At 43.7% G+C, this 16,512-nt stretch overlaps 2 protein-coding genes across 2 annotated transcripts in view; both read left to right on the forward strand.

The window, feature by feature from the left end:
• Positions 1–4,578: 4,578 nt before the first annotated feature.
• On the forward strand, positions 4,579–8,805 carry zpld1b (zona pellucida-like domain containing 1b; the record flags this gene model as incomplete). The annotated part of the gene is made up of 10 exons (XM_083685452.1): positions 4,579–4,687; positions 5,018–5,238; positions 5,514–5,695; positions 6,197–6,269; positions 6,671–6,768; positions 7,226–7,306; positions 7,585–7,756; positions 7,876–7,978; positions 8,245–8,274; positions 8,630–8,805. Exons 1-10 carry the CDS (start codon positions 4,582–4,584, stop codon positions 8,803–8,805), a joined length of 1,242 nt encoding a protein of 413 aa, XP_083541578.1. The 5' UTR covers positions 4,579–4,581.
• Positions 8,806–12,856: 4,051 nt separating this feature from the next.
• The window catches only part of LOC310814706 (zona pellucida-like domain-containing protein 1), a gene marked incomplete at both ends in the record, with an annotated part of 4,431 nt that continues 775 nt past the window's right edge, over positions 12,857–16,512 (forward strand). The window contains 7 exons of the mRNA XM_083684206.1: positions 12,857–12,953; positions 13,435–13,655; positions 14,553–14,737; positions 15,017–15,089; positions 15,324–15,421; positions 15,668–15,748; positions 16,116–16,284. Coding sequence (XP_083540332.1) covers positions 12,857–12,953; positions 13,435–13,655; positions 14,553–14,737; positions 15,017–15,089; positions 15,324–15,421; positions 15,668–15,748; positions 16,116–16,284 — 924 coding nt within the window. The remainder of the gene's footprint in view (positions 12,954–13,434; positions 13,656–14,552; positions 14,738–15,016; positions 15,090–15,323; positions 15,422–15,667; positions 15,749–16,115; positions 16,285–16,512) is intronic.

Below are 16,512 nucleotides of genomic sequence, written 5' to 3' on the forward strand. Positions count from 1 at the left end.
TTGTGTTACATACATAAACAATTAGTCATCCTTCTATTTTTCTCTCAGACCTACAAGGAGGGTTCTCACCCAACAAAAGCCCCTTCTCAAAGACTACTGCATACCACATTCCTATTCAAAGCCCAATAGAAACTCTCAGCTTTACTCACATTCAATGGCATCGTTTTCATTTTCAACAAGAACGTTTAGGTAATAACGCACTGTCTGAAATTTGGGCCACAATCAAGGCCGAGGAGAATTTGATTGTTTCGGGGTGCTTTCTCCTTGTCAGTCTTATTTTCTGATGGTTTTATTGGCTTTTCGAAACATTACTCACTGAAGATCAAATCCCAGCACAACCTTTGATGAGGATTTGGTTTCCAAGCTCATGTTCGAGCTGGAGAGTCAATTTACATCCAAACTCTCACGGGTTTTCCGATCAAACACAGGCTGTATGATTTGCATGTCTGCGAGGTTGGCTGTTTTAGAGGTTGATCTGATAGAGACAGGAATATATGGTAGATCTAACTGCTTACCTTCAGTGTTGTTGCAAGTCTGATACTGACACTAACACACTGACATTCTCGAGAGGGACCTCTTTCACATTAAGCCCAAGAGGTTGGCACAGAGGGAGTATTGTACATATTGTATTAGAGTATTGTACAGTGTCAGATCATGGCAGAATCTCACTTTGCAAACTTTTCCCCCCTAGTAATCAAATATTGTTATTTGTGTTTTGGAATGTTCATGATGGATCTGGTGAGCATAACCTTCTACTAACGCTTGCAACATACCCAGCTCCAACTTTTATTATAAAGGTGAAATCAATTTTAGACAGGTAAATAAAAATGGCGATTTCAAAATGTGTGAAAATGCACTCACTCGCAGTACTACACAAGTCGCACAAAACTCACTTGAAAACAAACTTATGAAAAGTCATGTGACTGAACGAGTCACAGAAGTGGAACACATGGCATCTGCCAAGTAGGTCATTAGCTGGGTGGGATTGGTGGTAATGGTTTCACCATATGTATACATTTCATGTGTATATGGCCATCTGATCCTATTGGCTCTGAATACTAGTTGTCTGCTTGTAAGCTCTTTATATTTGATTTCAGTCCTGCCTCATCACAGGGACAGATGCTAATGAATGAATAGCCAGCTCCCCTTGTCCATTGTTTGCTCGAGCCTTTGTGCCTAGCCGTGACCTAGCCCTAGCTTTCATCTAGCACCGAATGACACGTGAGGCAGACATGATGCTCTCAAAACAGTGATGCACTGGCATGGAGGCATACATCTTGGAGACATACCATGGCATGTTCACAAACAAACAAACAAACAAACAAATGCACAAAGACAATGACGCACATACTGTATAAACAATCACACATATACACAAACAAATGCAAGGGGTTGATTTAGTGGGTTCAACCTTTTTCTTTTCAACTTCTTTTTTGTGTTTCCACTCTCGATTAAATGAAGGATGGAATCACTATATGTGTACAGTGGATCAGCAACTAAAGGAAAGGAATACAAAACCTGACCACACATTTCACGGGCCCCACACAGAAAAAAGGGTCCAAAAGGGGTTGTTCTGTGTCATGTAGAAACCTTTCCACCAAGAGAGTTCTTCAAAAGATTCTTTAAAGGTATCTTGTACAGGGCCAGACGAATAACGCTTTTTGGTTCGAGGTCGAACCGATGAGCTTCACTAATGTTCATACAAGTGCTTATGTGCCACTTTTGAAATTGTAACTACAATTACAATGTATAGGCCTGCTCCTGTCACTATAATTTCAATTTATTGAAATTATTATCAATATTTATTTATTAAATAGAGCATCAGCTAAGCAAATGCCACGTCATGCTGAAGACCGAAAAACAAGCTCGCAGGATCAATGCCCAAAATTTGCTTGTAAAGTTCACAGTATAAGTCACGGAATTTGCGTCACTCTAAGTGGTACCTTGTGCATCACAATTACGTACACGCAGCCCTGCATTAGACCGTGAGTTGACTTTTATGTCCATGTGAATGTAGGCCGCGGCCCGCTCTCCTCAGCACCTGATGACAGCTTAATTCCCGGGCCGGGCCCCCCTGCTGAGGCTGGCCATTTGTGTGGGATGACAGACGGAGATCAGGCCGAGGGGAGATGAGTGGGAACCCGCCGCGCCCACTCAGGTTTCGGGGCGCCGTGAAAAGATTTGTCCAGGCCATTCACATCTGATGAAGTTTCCCATGTTCTGTGGGACAGCGCTTTTTGTTTAAGTGTTTGCATAATGAGTCCCTGTTTCTCTCTCATACACACACACACACACACACACACACACATTCTCACGTACACACACACTGTGTGGAGAGGCTGACCCCTCCATTCGGTCGCTAGCTGCAGCCGAGACCACATGGAGCAGCGCTGAACTGTCTACTCCACAGACCAGGGTAAGAGGGGTTAGAGAGAGATGGGACCAGGTCTAGAGGGGTCAGAGAGATGGGACCAGGTCTAGAGGGGTTAGAGAGATGGGACCAGGTCTAGAGGGGTCAGAGAGAGATGGGACCAGGTCTAGAGGGGTTAGAGAGATGGGACCAGGTCTAGAGGGGTTAGAGAGATGGGACCAGGTCTAGAGGGGTCAGAGAGATGGGACCAGGTCTAGAGGGGTCAGAGAGATGGGACCAGGTCTAGAGGGATTAGAGAGATGGGACCAGGTCTAGAGGGATTAGAGAGATGGGACCAGGTCTAGAGGGATTAGAGAGATGGGACCAGGTCTAGAGGGATTAGAGAGATGGGACCAGGGCTAGAGGGATTAGAGAGATGGGACCAGGGCTAGAGGGATTAGAGAGATGGGACCAGGTCTAGAGGGGTCAGAGAGATGGGACCAGGTCTAGAGGGATTAGAGAGATGGGACCAGGTCTAGAGGGGTCAGAGAGAGAATGGACCAGGTCTAGAGGGGTTAGAGAGATGGGACCAGGTCTAGAGGGGTCAGAGAGAGATGGGACCAGGGCTAGAGGGGTTAGAGAGAGAATGGACCAGGTCTAGAGGGGTCAGAGAGATGGGACCAGGTCTAGAGGGATTAGAGAGATAAGAGACCAGGTCTAGAGGGGTTAGAGAGTGAGGGACCAGGGCTAGAGGGGTCAGAGAGATGGGACCAGGTCTAGAGGGGTTAGAGAGTGAGGGACCAGGTCTAGAGGGGTTAGAGAGAATGGACCAGGTCTAGAGGGATTAGAGAGTGAAGAGACCAGGTCTAGAGGGGTTAGAGAGTGAGGGACCAGGGCTAGAGGGGTCAGAGAGATGGGACCAGGTCTAGAGGGGTTAGAGAGTGAGGGACCAGGTCTAGAGGGGTTAGAGAGAATGGACCAGGTCTAGAGGGATTAGAGAGTGAAGAGACCAGGTCTAGAGGGGTTAGAGAGTGAGGGACCAGGTCTAGAGGGGTCAGAGAGATGGGACCAGGTCTAGAGGGGTTAGAGAGTGATGGGACCAGGTCTAGAGGGATTAGAGAGATGGGACCAGGTCTAGAGGGGTTAGAGAGATGGGACCAGGTCTAGAGGGGTCATAGAGAGATGGGACCAGGTCTAGAGGGGTTAGAGAGTGAGGGACCAGGTCTAGAGGGGTTAGAGAGTGAGGGACCAGGGCTAGAGGGGTCAGAGAGAGAATGGACCAGGTCTAGAGGGGTTAGAGAGAATGGACCAGGTCTAGAGGGATTAGAGAGTGAAGAGACCAGGGCTAGAGGGGTCAGAGAGATGGGACCAGGTCTAGAGGGGTCAGAGAGAGATGGGACCAGGTCTAGAGGGATTAGAGAGATGGGACCAGGGCTAGAGGGGTCAGAGAGTGATGGGACCAGGGCTAGAGGGGTCAGAGAGAGATGGGACCAGGTCTAGAGGGGTCAGAGAGATGGGACCAGGGCTAGAGGGGTTAGAGAGAGATGGGACCAGGGCTAGAGGGGTCAGAGAGAGATGGGACCAGGGCTAGAGGGGTCAGAGAGATGGGACCAGGGCTAGAGGGGTCAGAGAGATGGGACCAGGTCTAGAGGGGTCAGAGAGATGGGACCAGGGCTAGAGGGGTTAGAGAGAGATGGGACCAGGGCTAGAGGGGTCAGAGAGATGGGACCAGGTCTAGAGGGGTCAGAGAGATGGGACCAGGGCTAGAGGGGTTAGAGAGAGATGGGACCAGGTCTAGAGGGGTCAGAGAGATGGGACCAGGGCTAGAGGGGTTAGAGAGAGATGGGACCAGGTCTAGAGGGGTCAGAGAGAGAAGGGGGGAAAGAGGCTATAAACAGTGTAAGGGATGTTGAGAAGAGAAGGACTGGGTTAAAGGGTCGGTGTTCACAGTAGAGGGAGACATATAGAATGGACAGGTGACTAGAAGGTTTATGGTGCAGTAAGAGGGACGAAGGCAAGAGGAGGTCTTTATGAAAGTATCATTTTGAACATCATATTGAAGGTACATTGTAGACAGAAATATTCACGCAGCACTTTTAGATATTGCAATGGGATGAATTGTTGACATTCTGAATAGAGATGATAATGTGTTTGCCTGCGTGTGTGTGTGTGTATTTGTGTGTGTGTGCGTGTGCGTATGTGTGTGTGTGTGAACCTCTCCAGGTGCTAAGATGGAGCGAATGTGTTTCATCTTCCTGCTATTGAGTAGGACCTCATCAGTCCTCCCACAGTTCAATGGATACAACTGTGATGCCAACTACCACAGCAGGTTCCCTGGTGAGGATGTTAAAGGAATAAATATCATCCATTTCTTTATGCATCTGAGATTCACTAGATAGCGTTTCGGTTTTTTAACGTCTGAAGATAACAGCTGTTGTTTACTCCTCTCTTTCTTTTTGTCCCCTCTCTCTCCCTCCCTCCCTAACTCTCTCTCTCTCTCTCTCTCTCTCTCTTTCTCTCTCTCCCTAACACTCTCTCTCTCTCTCTCTCTCTCTCTCTCTCTTTCTCTCTCTCCCTAACTCTCTCTCTCTCTCTCTCTTTCTCTCTCTCCCTCCCTAACTCTCTCTCTCTCTCTCTATCTGTCCCTCTCTCCCTCTCTCTGTCTAGCGGAACGAGACATTAGCGTGTACTGTGGGGTTCAGACCATGACCCTCAAGATCAACTTCTGCCCTGTGCTCTACTCTGGGTACACCGATGCAGACCTAGCGCTGAACGGTCGCCATGGCGACGCCCACTGCCGGGGCTTCATCAATAACAACACGTTCCCCACGGCAGTGCTGTTCAGCATCAGCCTCAGCACACTGGAGGCCTGCGGCAGCAACCTGGTGGTGAGGAACATAGACACCCACGCACACACACACACACAGACACGCATGCAAGCACACACACACACACACACACACACACACACAGACATGCAAGCACACACACACACACACACACACACAAGCATGCACTCACACACACACACACACAAGCATGCACGCACGCACACACACACACACACACACACACACACACACACACACACAAACACGCATGCAAGCACACACACACAAACACACACACGTTGTTGTTTTGATGATGTTATGTCCCTTCACAGGTGACCACAGCCTTCGGGGCCAATGCTTACGGGAACATGTCACTGGTTCAAATTGGGAGCATCTCAGGGTACATCGACACCCCCGACCCACCAACCATCATCAGCTACCTGCCGGGCCTGCTGTACAAATTCAGCTGCAGCTATCCCCTCGAGTACCTGGTCAACAACTCACAGCTGGCGTCGTAAGTGCCTGCCTGCTAGGAATTCTGTTATCTAGGACTAGTGCGGAGTCTTGAGTCACTAGTAAAAAAGACATGTTTCCAGTGTTTTTAGTTGAATTGTTTTGTTTATTCATATTCATATAATATCATACAATGATATTACATTATATATCAAACAATGATATTATTTGGCATCTTTAGACAGTGGATATGAAACAGGGAAATTGAAATCAAACTTAACATTTTGTGTAGACTTAGCTAGAAATACTATTTTCATAAACCTGATTTCAAGTAGTGCAAGCGTTGTTGAGTGTATGTCAAGTTTTTAGTATTCAGCCGAGCCGTGGTACTGAATATGTTATCTAGCAACTTGTAATCGGCACAGTATAATAAGAATAATGTTCATCATTATATTATAAAGAAATATGCCTGAGCATATGGCATACAATCTGTACTTTTCAGACATAAATAACACATTTATCAGACAAAGCCATAGACAGTATTCATCCTAAATTTTTCAAGGTCATCTGCTGCAATATCAGTGAAGGACAACAACGGCACCTTTGTGAGCACGTTGAGTATGATCCTATACAACGTAAGTAAACAATACAAATATTATTTTAAATTATGTTGTGTGTTACAGCATAAGACCAAAATATTTTATGCAAATTGGTTGATTTTGTAAATAAAGTATTTCGGATGTCTCACCTGAGATATTTGTATGTTCAACTTCAAATTGAATATGATGTACTGTTTTTTTGAAATAAAAGAAGGATGATACTATAATTATAATGAGACATCCTTAAGCTTCAAGAGCATATCGTAACGGTATTGGAATTACCGTTTTATCTGTGATAATAACAATTAAAATGTGTTCTCCATCAAGATACGAGATACTGTAGACTATTAGACTTGATAAGACATTAAGCCATAATAGAATAGAAAAATTACTTAAAAAAAGATTTTAATTCACAACCTGACTATCTTTTTCTACAGGACTCAACCTACAACCAACAGCTCTCTATTCCAATGGCAGGGCTGGCTTTGAAAACCAGAGTGTTCGCTGCAGTGAAAGCCACAAACCTGGACAAACGGTATACGATAATGATATTGAATATATCTTTACATGTTGAGGTTTCACAATTATACATGATTTTATTGAGCTATTTACATATGATGTTTTCCAACATGCTGCAAACAGCAGATTATCATTCCAGCCTGTTACACTAATGGTTACATTGTGAATACTTGTAAGCCTACTAGGACTTTCTCTTACAGAACCTGCATGACATAGAATTCATATAGAAGTGAGATAAGGTGCAACTTTTTGTCATTCATACACTGCGGTGCCCTAAGAACCGTCCCCTCTCCTCTCTGCCAATTCAGTTGTATCCATCCTCTATGGTTTATGCCCATTCAGCTGTTCTCTTTGGCTGTGTGAAGGCGCCAGGAGTCCCAATGCTGAGAATATCTGATCTGCCCTGTTGTATTGTGTTGTGTCAGATCTCTATCCTGTATCAGGCCCTTACAGTTCGTTTTGTCCCTGTGTAGATGGAATATCTTGATGGACTACTGTTACACCACTCCCTCTGGGAATCCCAATGATGAACTGCGCTACGACCTATTCTTTGGGTAATCTCGCTTTTTCCCAAATGATGCCCGGATAAACCACAAAAGTGCCCCATTACCTATTCACCCAACCACTTACCATACAAGTCCTCATAATAGGTTCTCATGGTGAATGGTAGGACATTTTTCTCATTGACTACTTAAAACAGGCCGAGACATCATATCAGTGCCATTTCAGTGTGTGTGTGTGTGTGTGTGTGTGTGTGTGTGTGTGTGTGTGTGTGTGCGTGTGTGTGCGCGCGCGCGCGCGTGCGTGCATGTGTGATTCTCTTTCCAAACAGTTGCTACAAGGACCCCCAGACGACCGTTTTTGAGAACGGGAAGAGTCAGATGGGCCGATTTGCCTTCGAGGTGTTTCGTTTTGTCAAACACAGACACCAGAAGATGTCCACCGTCTTCCTGCACTGCGTCACCAAGCTGTGTCGGGTGGATGATTGTACCATGCTCATGCCGGTAAGATTCAATTTTTGACTCATATTTAGCACGTTATCAAACGGTCTGTTCCTCTCAGTCACCATCAACATTGAATTATGAAGGGTCAGTGTGTAACGTGGTGTTGATGTGATTGGCAGATCTGTGGTCATCGACGCAGGAGGGACCTAGAGGAGAGCATGGAGTCCAAACCAGCATCTGGAAACGCTGTCATTACTGCTGGACCAATCATCACCAGGAGTGGTAAGCATAGACCATATGCCCCATTTGCTGGGTCCGATTCCCATTTCAAAATCGAATCCCACCTTATTGGGATAGACTTATATGGTTCAGTTTATCACGTTATGGCTCAGTTTATCATGGTTCAGTTCATCATGTTATCATGCTTACCCTAGTTTTCTCAAAATGTTATAGGATTATTGTGATTGCCCGGATGTAACCGTAGACTGTAACATTTTGACAAAACGAAACAAAACTATGGATTATGGAAATCCTTTTTTTCTTTGTAGATGAAACTCCAACCAATAACTCACAACTCGGTAAGCTCTCTCTCTCTCTCTCTCTCTCTCTCTCTCTCTCTCTCTCTCTCTTTCTCTCTCTGTCACTGTTCATGCAGTGTCTTGAAACTTTAGAAGTTCCGATATGTTTGGCTTATCTACACACTTGAGGTACCGGAAGGACCTTATCCACAATGAAAAGACGGTTACGGTTTTGAAAGATAATATGAGACTCGTGGATTTAGAGGGGATGATAGTAAAAGCTAACACATACATGTTCTACTTCTCCTTTATGTGTCCTATGTGTCCATTATCTATGGCCGTTTTAGCCAGTGTGTCGGTGATTGTGTCTGTTTAAGACTCTTCTTACACTTTGTTTGTTTGTGTGGTAACACAGCTGTATCAAGTGGCCCTTCCCTCCCGTTGAACCCAGTGACCAGTGCTCTGCTCTCGGGCGTGGTCATTCTGGGCGGATTCAGTATGGCGTTCTTCCTGCTTTCTCTCCGCCTCCTTCGCAGAGCCCGCCTCCCTACGGCCACACCCTCAGGAGCCTGGAATCCTGGCTTTAAATAACTCTCACTCTCTCTCTCTCTCTCTCTCTCTTTCTCTTTCTCTCTCTCTCTCTCTCTCTCTCTCTCTCTCTCTCTCTCTCACTCTCATGCCAAACTCTCACATGTACATACACATACTTACAGTAAGCATGCATGGATATTGTAAGTGGTTAATTGTGTGCCAGGAACCAGTGTGTTCTTTTTTCCTGTGCTTTTCTTAGTTTTTATCCTTTGATAGATCATTGTACCGTATTTTTTTTAGTTTTAGTTTTCGTTTACAGTGTACAATGTGTAATTATACATGCTCTTGAAACCGACACAGATCATCATGTGAGACTCACATTTCATTCATTACCTCAGCCTTTTTGTCATCCATTACTATAGGATCAGTTACAATAAACAAATAAAGGGTCAGAAATTACAAACTACCCTGTCACCTGACTGCTGCTGCACAAAGGCCAGCACATAAAAACGTTATTTGTTGTACATACAGTATTTGATGTCTATGTCACAGATTCTACTGTACCTATATTAACCTGAGACCAGGTAGGCTACTATATTGTACTTACAAATGAGAAGAATGGAATTTTGTATTCATCCTTTTATATTCAAGATCATGGTAGATGATTATACAGTACACTCATTGGTATTAAATATGGCCGAAATCCTGACTTTTTATAGCCCATATAACTTGAATGTTTGTGCAGAGTTACTACTGTCATGATTGAATGATTAACTGTACACATAGCATGTCAGGATTTTAGCCGTTCTGTCTTTCAGGATGTTCAGTTTATGTAAATTTCAAGGACACTGACCTTTACATACTGTACTATGGGCCACGTTTTGCTTGGGCAAAATAGTGAGCAAAGTTGCCCAAAAATAACCATAATATTTAATGTAGACGCGACGCTATTTCATAGCGTGCAATACATTGTCACACTGTTTGCTTAAACACTGTTGAATAATCATTTGTTTCTCAAAAACATTGTTAAAGACAAGGCACCATAAAAATCATGCTGTAGAATATTATGAGATTTTAGGTATTTTTTGCTCAGCTCAGTGCTGTTTTGCTGAAGCAAAATGAGGCCATGTACATGTAAGGTTTACAAATGAAAGAAAATCATTGATTTACTGAAATTGCCTGTACTCAGTATAATGTCTGTGAACATTATGTCAAGTTATTGTTGTTAGATGTTACCATGCATTGTTGTTGTTGTTTTTGTTTTGTTTTTTAATTAAAGCTTTAACAAAAACAAACTACTATGGCAGTTGCATCTTTAAATATTGATTATCACCATTAAGCCATCTATGGGCCTATATAACAGAAATGTTTAACATTAATGGCACGGTACTGATTCAAGAAATCATGAAGAAAAATTAGAGAGCTGTTGTGTCTTGAAATGGCGGGGTGGAACAGAAATTATTAAATCAAAGTAACAAGCAATAAATGAAACCACAGTGGCCATCTTTCCAAATGCTGGGGCTTTGTTTGGGGCTGAAGCCAAGAGGCCCGGGAGAGCAGGCGGTCCAAGAGGCTGACCTCCTCTCTCTGACTTCCCATGCGCAAGCCGGATGGCACTTGACCTGCTCATTGTTGTGAACATGCCCATTACTCCTGCGTTTGGCCTGAAAATAGAGCCCTACATCTGAACTTCATTCTCAGTGGAAAGACGCACATTTGAGGGGACTCTTGCTTGAGCTGTTGCGTTGATGTGTGTTTCGATCGACGGTGTATGCCCTGCCATTATGGCTGCATTGATGATACGTATAGCCACAGGGCCAATGGGAGGCTTAATCCGGGCCTGACGCTACACTCTTGCAATCAAGTCCCATTATATCTCTAATCCCTGATTTCAGCAGCTATTATATGTTATATTCGGCGTAGACAACGGCCATCGATGACTGAGAGTAGAGAATTAGCAATCATCAGCCTCTCGATTTACTATCTTTGATAAGCGATTAACTTTTTTTGTGGGGGGGTGGGGGGGGTGGGGGTTGTCGTGGGGGAGGTTGGGAGCGGGGCTGACATTCAATATTCAAACCCCAAGTTCAAGGTGCAAAGTATAAGGCTACGTTTTTTTTAGTTTTTTTTTATGGAGTGACCTGTAAAAAAAAACCTGATCATGTGAGAAGTGAGAAAGACCCTTGGCATGTTTATGTGTACACGTCATGACAGTGACAATGTGGGCGGTGTGTCCGTAATCCGGTCCATGGTTTTGTGCTCTCTGACAATAGAGAGGGCAACACCCAGTTCTCCTATTGTACCCGAATCACAGAGAATATTTCTTCTTCCCAGGTGGCTCACCTGACAAGATTAGGTTACAGCCGCTGTCCTTCGTGCTGATCCTGTCCCTACAACTTCAAATTCAAAACAAAACCATAATAGCACGACATACATTGTGTGAATAAGTAAATTGTTGACTTTGCAACATTAAAGGGGCAATCTGGGACACTAACAAAGCTGTTTCCTCACCACTTTATTTGGTTAGCAGCTGAGGTGATGGTGCTGGCGAAATGTAACCACTCTCAAATACATATACGGATCTATGGATGCAAGGACTGACCATCCATGAGATATAAAATGATAGTTTTAACCATGTTTTGAAGCTATACAGTGTTTGTTTACAATTACATTGTTTACAAACAAGTAAGTAAAACAAGCTTATATTTGGGGTTCTGATGGGGAAAGACAGTTGCACTAAGCTCATGAGGCATTTATAAAGTTACATTCTTTAAGAATCCATGACAATATATCAACTATTTAAAAGTTAAAAAATGTATGTACCGATCCCTGATTGCCCCTTTAAGCAGCATTTGTTGTTACCATTTGACACATTTTATTTACCTATTTTACATAATTTACATAATTACATGAGAGTAGGTCAACATTACGATGAATGCTACAACCCCAATGGAAATACTTTCTCTCAACCACCAGAATAATATTTTAAATGTTGAGCCCTCTGATTCAAGACTCAAGATTCAAAGTGTTTATTATCATATGCACAGTAGAAAACATGTTTCCCTGTACAATGAAACTCTTGCTTTGCTGTCCGCAGAATGCCAACCAATGTAAAATGTACAATACTAATATATACTAAACAAAATGTACAAGATAACAAAATTTAAGGCAGCATGTGATAATAAAAAAGCAACAATAATAATAATAAAACAGTGCAAATGTAAGCAGTGCAATTATGCATGTGCAAACTGAAAATTTAACAGTCGGGTTCAGTTATATGAGGTCTGTCTGTCACAAAGACGCTTACTTCGTTTCTAGGCCATTTCCTGCCCATATTTTAAATTCTCATCTATCATAAATCTCTCAATTGTTCCCACGCTTATCATTTTATCCACTTGGGCCTTGATGCTCAAACAGTACATGGTTTGATTTGGTCCTCTCCCGTAAGTGGTCAAAATATGGGTAATCTAGGTCACATCAGAACTTAAACTGCTTACAGGAAAAATATCTCTCTTACGTCATTGTGTGTGTTGTCCCTAAAAACCACAAACCATGCACTTACTTTATTAAGTTTCAAAATTAGCATGCAATGGGTGCAGGATCGCACACAAAGTCACAAAGGCACCTAGACATTGTTTTCCATGTAACTTTGAAGGTAACTGTGTAGGGTTTCATCATTTGCCTCCAGGTATGGGCCACAAAATTGAAAACCGAGGCAGACCCTAAGTGGCATTGACCCTGTTTCCGACCAATCCCAAGGAAGTATCACAAATATAAAACTCCTCAGATCCCCCATATTTAAATGCAACTGCCGCTGAACTAACATCATTCAACTAAGAGCTTGAAGAGGTAAGATATGAGCTACTGAACAATCACCTTCTGCATATCTAGGAATATGAAATATGATGTATATATGTAACATATATATATATATGTAAGTCGACTTACATTGCAGTGAGTGCATACATATCATGCTAATTTGACATTGGATTTTACATGCCTGCTTTGTTTGGACTTTTGAATGTTGAGCTGTACTGTACATACACCTGTACATACACCTGTACATACACCTGTACATACACCTGTGTATTTTGAAGGGCAGATTGGCAAGATGCCTTTAATCATCTTCCTCACCCTGACTTCGCTCTGCATCGTGGGCCACCAGGCCCTCACCCTGTCTGACTGTGGGACACACTCCAGACGACCAGGTACTGTATCGCACGCACCACGCACCACACTCTAACAAAAAAGGTTAGGGTTAGGGTTAGGGTTAGGGTTAGGGTTACCGTTAGGGTTAGGGTTAGGGTTAGGGTTACCATTAGGGTTAGGGTTCTGTACCTAGAACCAAAAAGGGTTCACCTGTTGGAAAACCCGTTGAAGAACCCTTTTGGTGCCATGTAGAACCCTCTCTGTAGAAAGCAAAAGTTTTTATGTAAAGTCTAAAACAATCAGACAAAAGTCTGAAACAATGTTTCTAAGAGTGCAGCACGTTCTTATCACAGAAGTCGTGTTTAGAGGTTGTGAAGAGCATGTTGGAAATGGCGTGATTGCTTTAAGGGAGCCAGAAATGGCGTGATTGCTCTAAACATTTATTGATTAGTTGCGTTCCTATTTGGTACACTCTGTCAGACCACACTTGAATGCGTTTCACTGTCTTACTGAGAGACAATATCCTCTTACGTTTATCAGAGTACACCGACATCTCAGTGGTCTGCGGGACCTCCTCCATAGACCTGGCTGTTCTCATCTGTCCGGCCGTCTACACTGGATACAATGAAAGTTTGCTGATCCTGAACCACATCATGGACAACGCAGACTGTAAGGGGACGCTGGACACTGACGTGACACCCCCAGTGCTGAGATTCAGCTTCCCAATCAGCCAAGGCAGCGCCTGTGGGAGTGTGTTCTTAGTGAGTAGTATAAGATACTTTATTGTCCACTATCACAGGTGAATGAAAAATGTTCTTTCTGCATACCCCCCAAGACACACACACACATACCTTGCCCTACCGCACATGCATATACGCAGAGCGGTCAGATCCCTGTGCAGCACACCTGGAGTAGCTAGTGCCTTGCTCAAGGGCACATTGGCAGTGGTAGACACCTTGGATGTGATGCCAGCAACCCTGAAAAAAAATAGGTTTGGTGAAGGCTACAGGCCGAAACACATTGGTTTTAACAATAAATAAGTATTTTATCCAGTTCCGTTGTCCTCCAAGAGTTGCTGAATTTTCTCTTCACCTTGGTTTGCTCCCCAATTCATTTCCGGCCACCCTCCAAATGGCAGCTCTAATCCGAGGACCAGGAGGGGATTTAGGCATGCTCTCTTTCTATCCTATAACGGCTTTCGGTCTGGAAAAACAAAGTAAATGAAAACTGCTGGTGTAACAGAGGTGGTTCAGTGATCACTCTTGCGTGATGATTAACCTTGCCTGAGACCTTAAGATAATATCTGTCAGAGCTAATGCCTAGGCAGGAGTTTGCACAGTTCTTCAGTGTAGGATACAGGTTCAGTCCCCTTCGGTCACACTGGTTTGTTGTGGCTTGGTCATTAAACAGAGAACATGCTATTTTCTCAGTAAACACTATCTTTCAACAACAACAACAACAACAACAACAACAACAACAACAACAACCACAACTTGACTCAAGGTTCCACCCCAACACACTCTTGATCCAGAGGTTCAACATGTTTCCTATGTTTCACCCTCCACGCAGCTGTCATGTTTGGTGCTATCATGTTTATTTGCCCCCCTGGATTAATATAAAGTTATTATATTCTAATCTTTTCTATTCTATGTTTCCAGACCACAAGTGCGCCGGGCACAGGGATATTCTCTGACTTCTCCAACATCCAAACAGTCAACGTGAGCGGGGTGGTCCGATCCTACGACCCCACCGTCGGAATGGTCACCTACAATGCGGAGCTCAAGTACTTCTACTCCTGTGCTTACCCGCTGGAGTACCTCATCAACAACACCCAGGTAGACGTGTAAGTACAAGTCATCACATTTACTCTACATGTGTATTGAGTAGCTTTGACAGTCTCTGACTCTGCTCCGCTATTGACCCTGCTGGACGTCCATACAGGTGTTGTTTTGATCCCATACCTGGTTGCCTTTCTTGCCAGGTCGCCCTAGGAGAACAGAGTTACCTGGTTAAATAAATGATGAATAAATCAACACATGCTAAATCAATGAATAGTAGGAATGAGACAGCGGTGCAGAACATCTGATTACTATTTTTGACCTTCTGCTCTTCTGCTTTTCAGGTCGGCCTCCTCCATTGCTTTGAAGGACAAGAATGGAAGCTTCATCAGCACACTGAGTATGGCCCTGTACAAGGTAAGAACACACACCTGCCACCTAACTCCTAACAGCCTTCTCCAAATTCAGATACACACACTGCTCTGACTGGCTCAAACAACGCCAACATTGAGGCACCTCACAAAAGTACTGTAATGATGCCCTACATACTAAGATCCACCATCTAAAAACCTAGACAATTGATCTCATGTACAGTAAGTGCTTTTATAATGCTGCCATTAACATATTTTCCTTCTCCCCTTCCTCTGTCAGGATGCAGACTATACCACATCCCTCATTATACCACCCCTGGGGATTGAGCTGAAGACTAATATCTATGTTCAGGTTCTAGCTTCCAATCTGACATCCCAGTAAGAACCTTGCTCATTGTGTGTGTGTGTGTGTGTGTGTGTGTGTGTGTGTGTGTGTGTGTGTGGGTGTGTGTGTGTTTGCGTGTGTGCATGTACGGGTGTCTGCATGCATGTGTGTGTGTGTGCCATCCTTGGTATAGTGTCACAACCTGAGTCTGTCTAGAATGTCCCATGTGTCATAAGAGGATTCTACCTGTGACCTGGAGTCTCTGACTCAGTTCTGGGGACTACAATCTTTCTCTACAGATACCATGTGCTTCTGGATCGATGCTACGCCTCAGTCTCACCCCATGCCAACAACTCAACATTTTTTAATCTCTTCATCTCGTAAGTCAAAAAATAAAACAAATACACTTCAATCAAGTATAGGTTGGCCATTTCATATCAAGTGAGTGCCTGTGTGATATTCAAATTCAATCAAATTCAAATCAAGCTTGATCATATTTTCTGTCTTATTTGCGTTCAGACAAAGTTTCCCTGTGACACATGAGCATCTCACTATCTTTACCCAGGTTGTTCTTTATTGCATAGTGCAAATAGAGGTGTACTGTACTGTAACTAATTCTTCTCAGCGCCAAGAGCTTTTTTCATTTAATTGGGAATTTTTCATTCAATAATTATCGCTTATATACAGTATATATGTATCGGTGTGGTGTGCAAATGTGCACTTGTGAGGTTCGCCTTTTTTTAAAAGGTGCTCTGTAGATCAGTTGACCACCGTTCTGGAGAACGGCGACAGCCAAAAGGCCCGATTCTACTTCCCTGCATTCCGCTTCATCGCGCAACAGAACGAGACCGTCTCCACCTATTACCTGCACTGCATCACTCGGCTCTGCGAGAGGAGCACCTGCAGCACCTTCAAGGTACTGTCTGCAACCACGAAGCTCACCGAAAACAGACCTGGCTTCAAATAGTATTTTAAATCATTTCAAGTACTTCAAAGTCTTCAAAGTCCGAAGCCTGCCCTTTTGGCCCTCCAGGCAGGCATTTAAAGGTATTTCCAATACTTTTCCTCCCGAATTCACATTAGGTCATTAGGTCAGTCCCAATCAAAACAATATTGATAAGTCAAGTACAGGAAGCTATGGACA

Source organism: Argentina silus (genome assembly GCF_951799395.1).
Source record: "Argentina silus genome assembly, chromosome: 14".
In the NCBI taxonomy this organism is placed as follows: domain Eukaryota; kingdom Metazoa; phylum Chordata; class Actinopteri; order Argentiniformes; family Argentinidae; genus Argentina; species Argentina silus.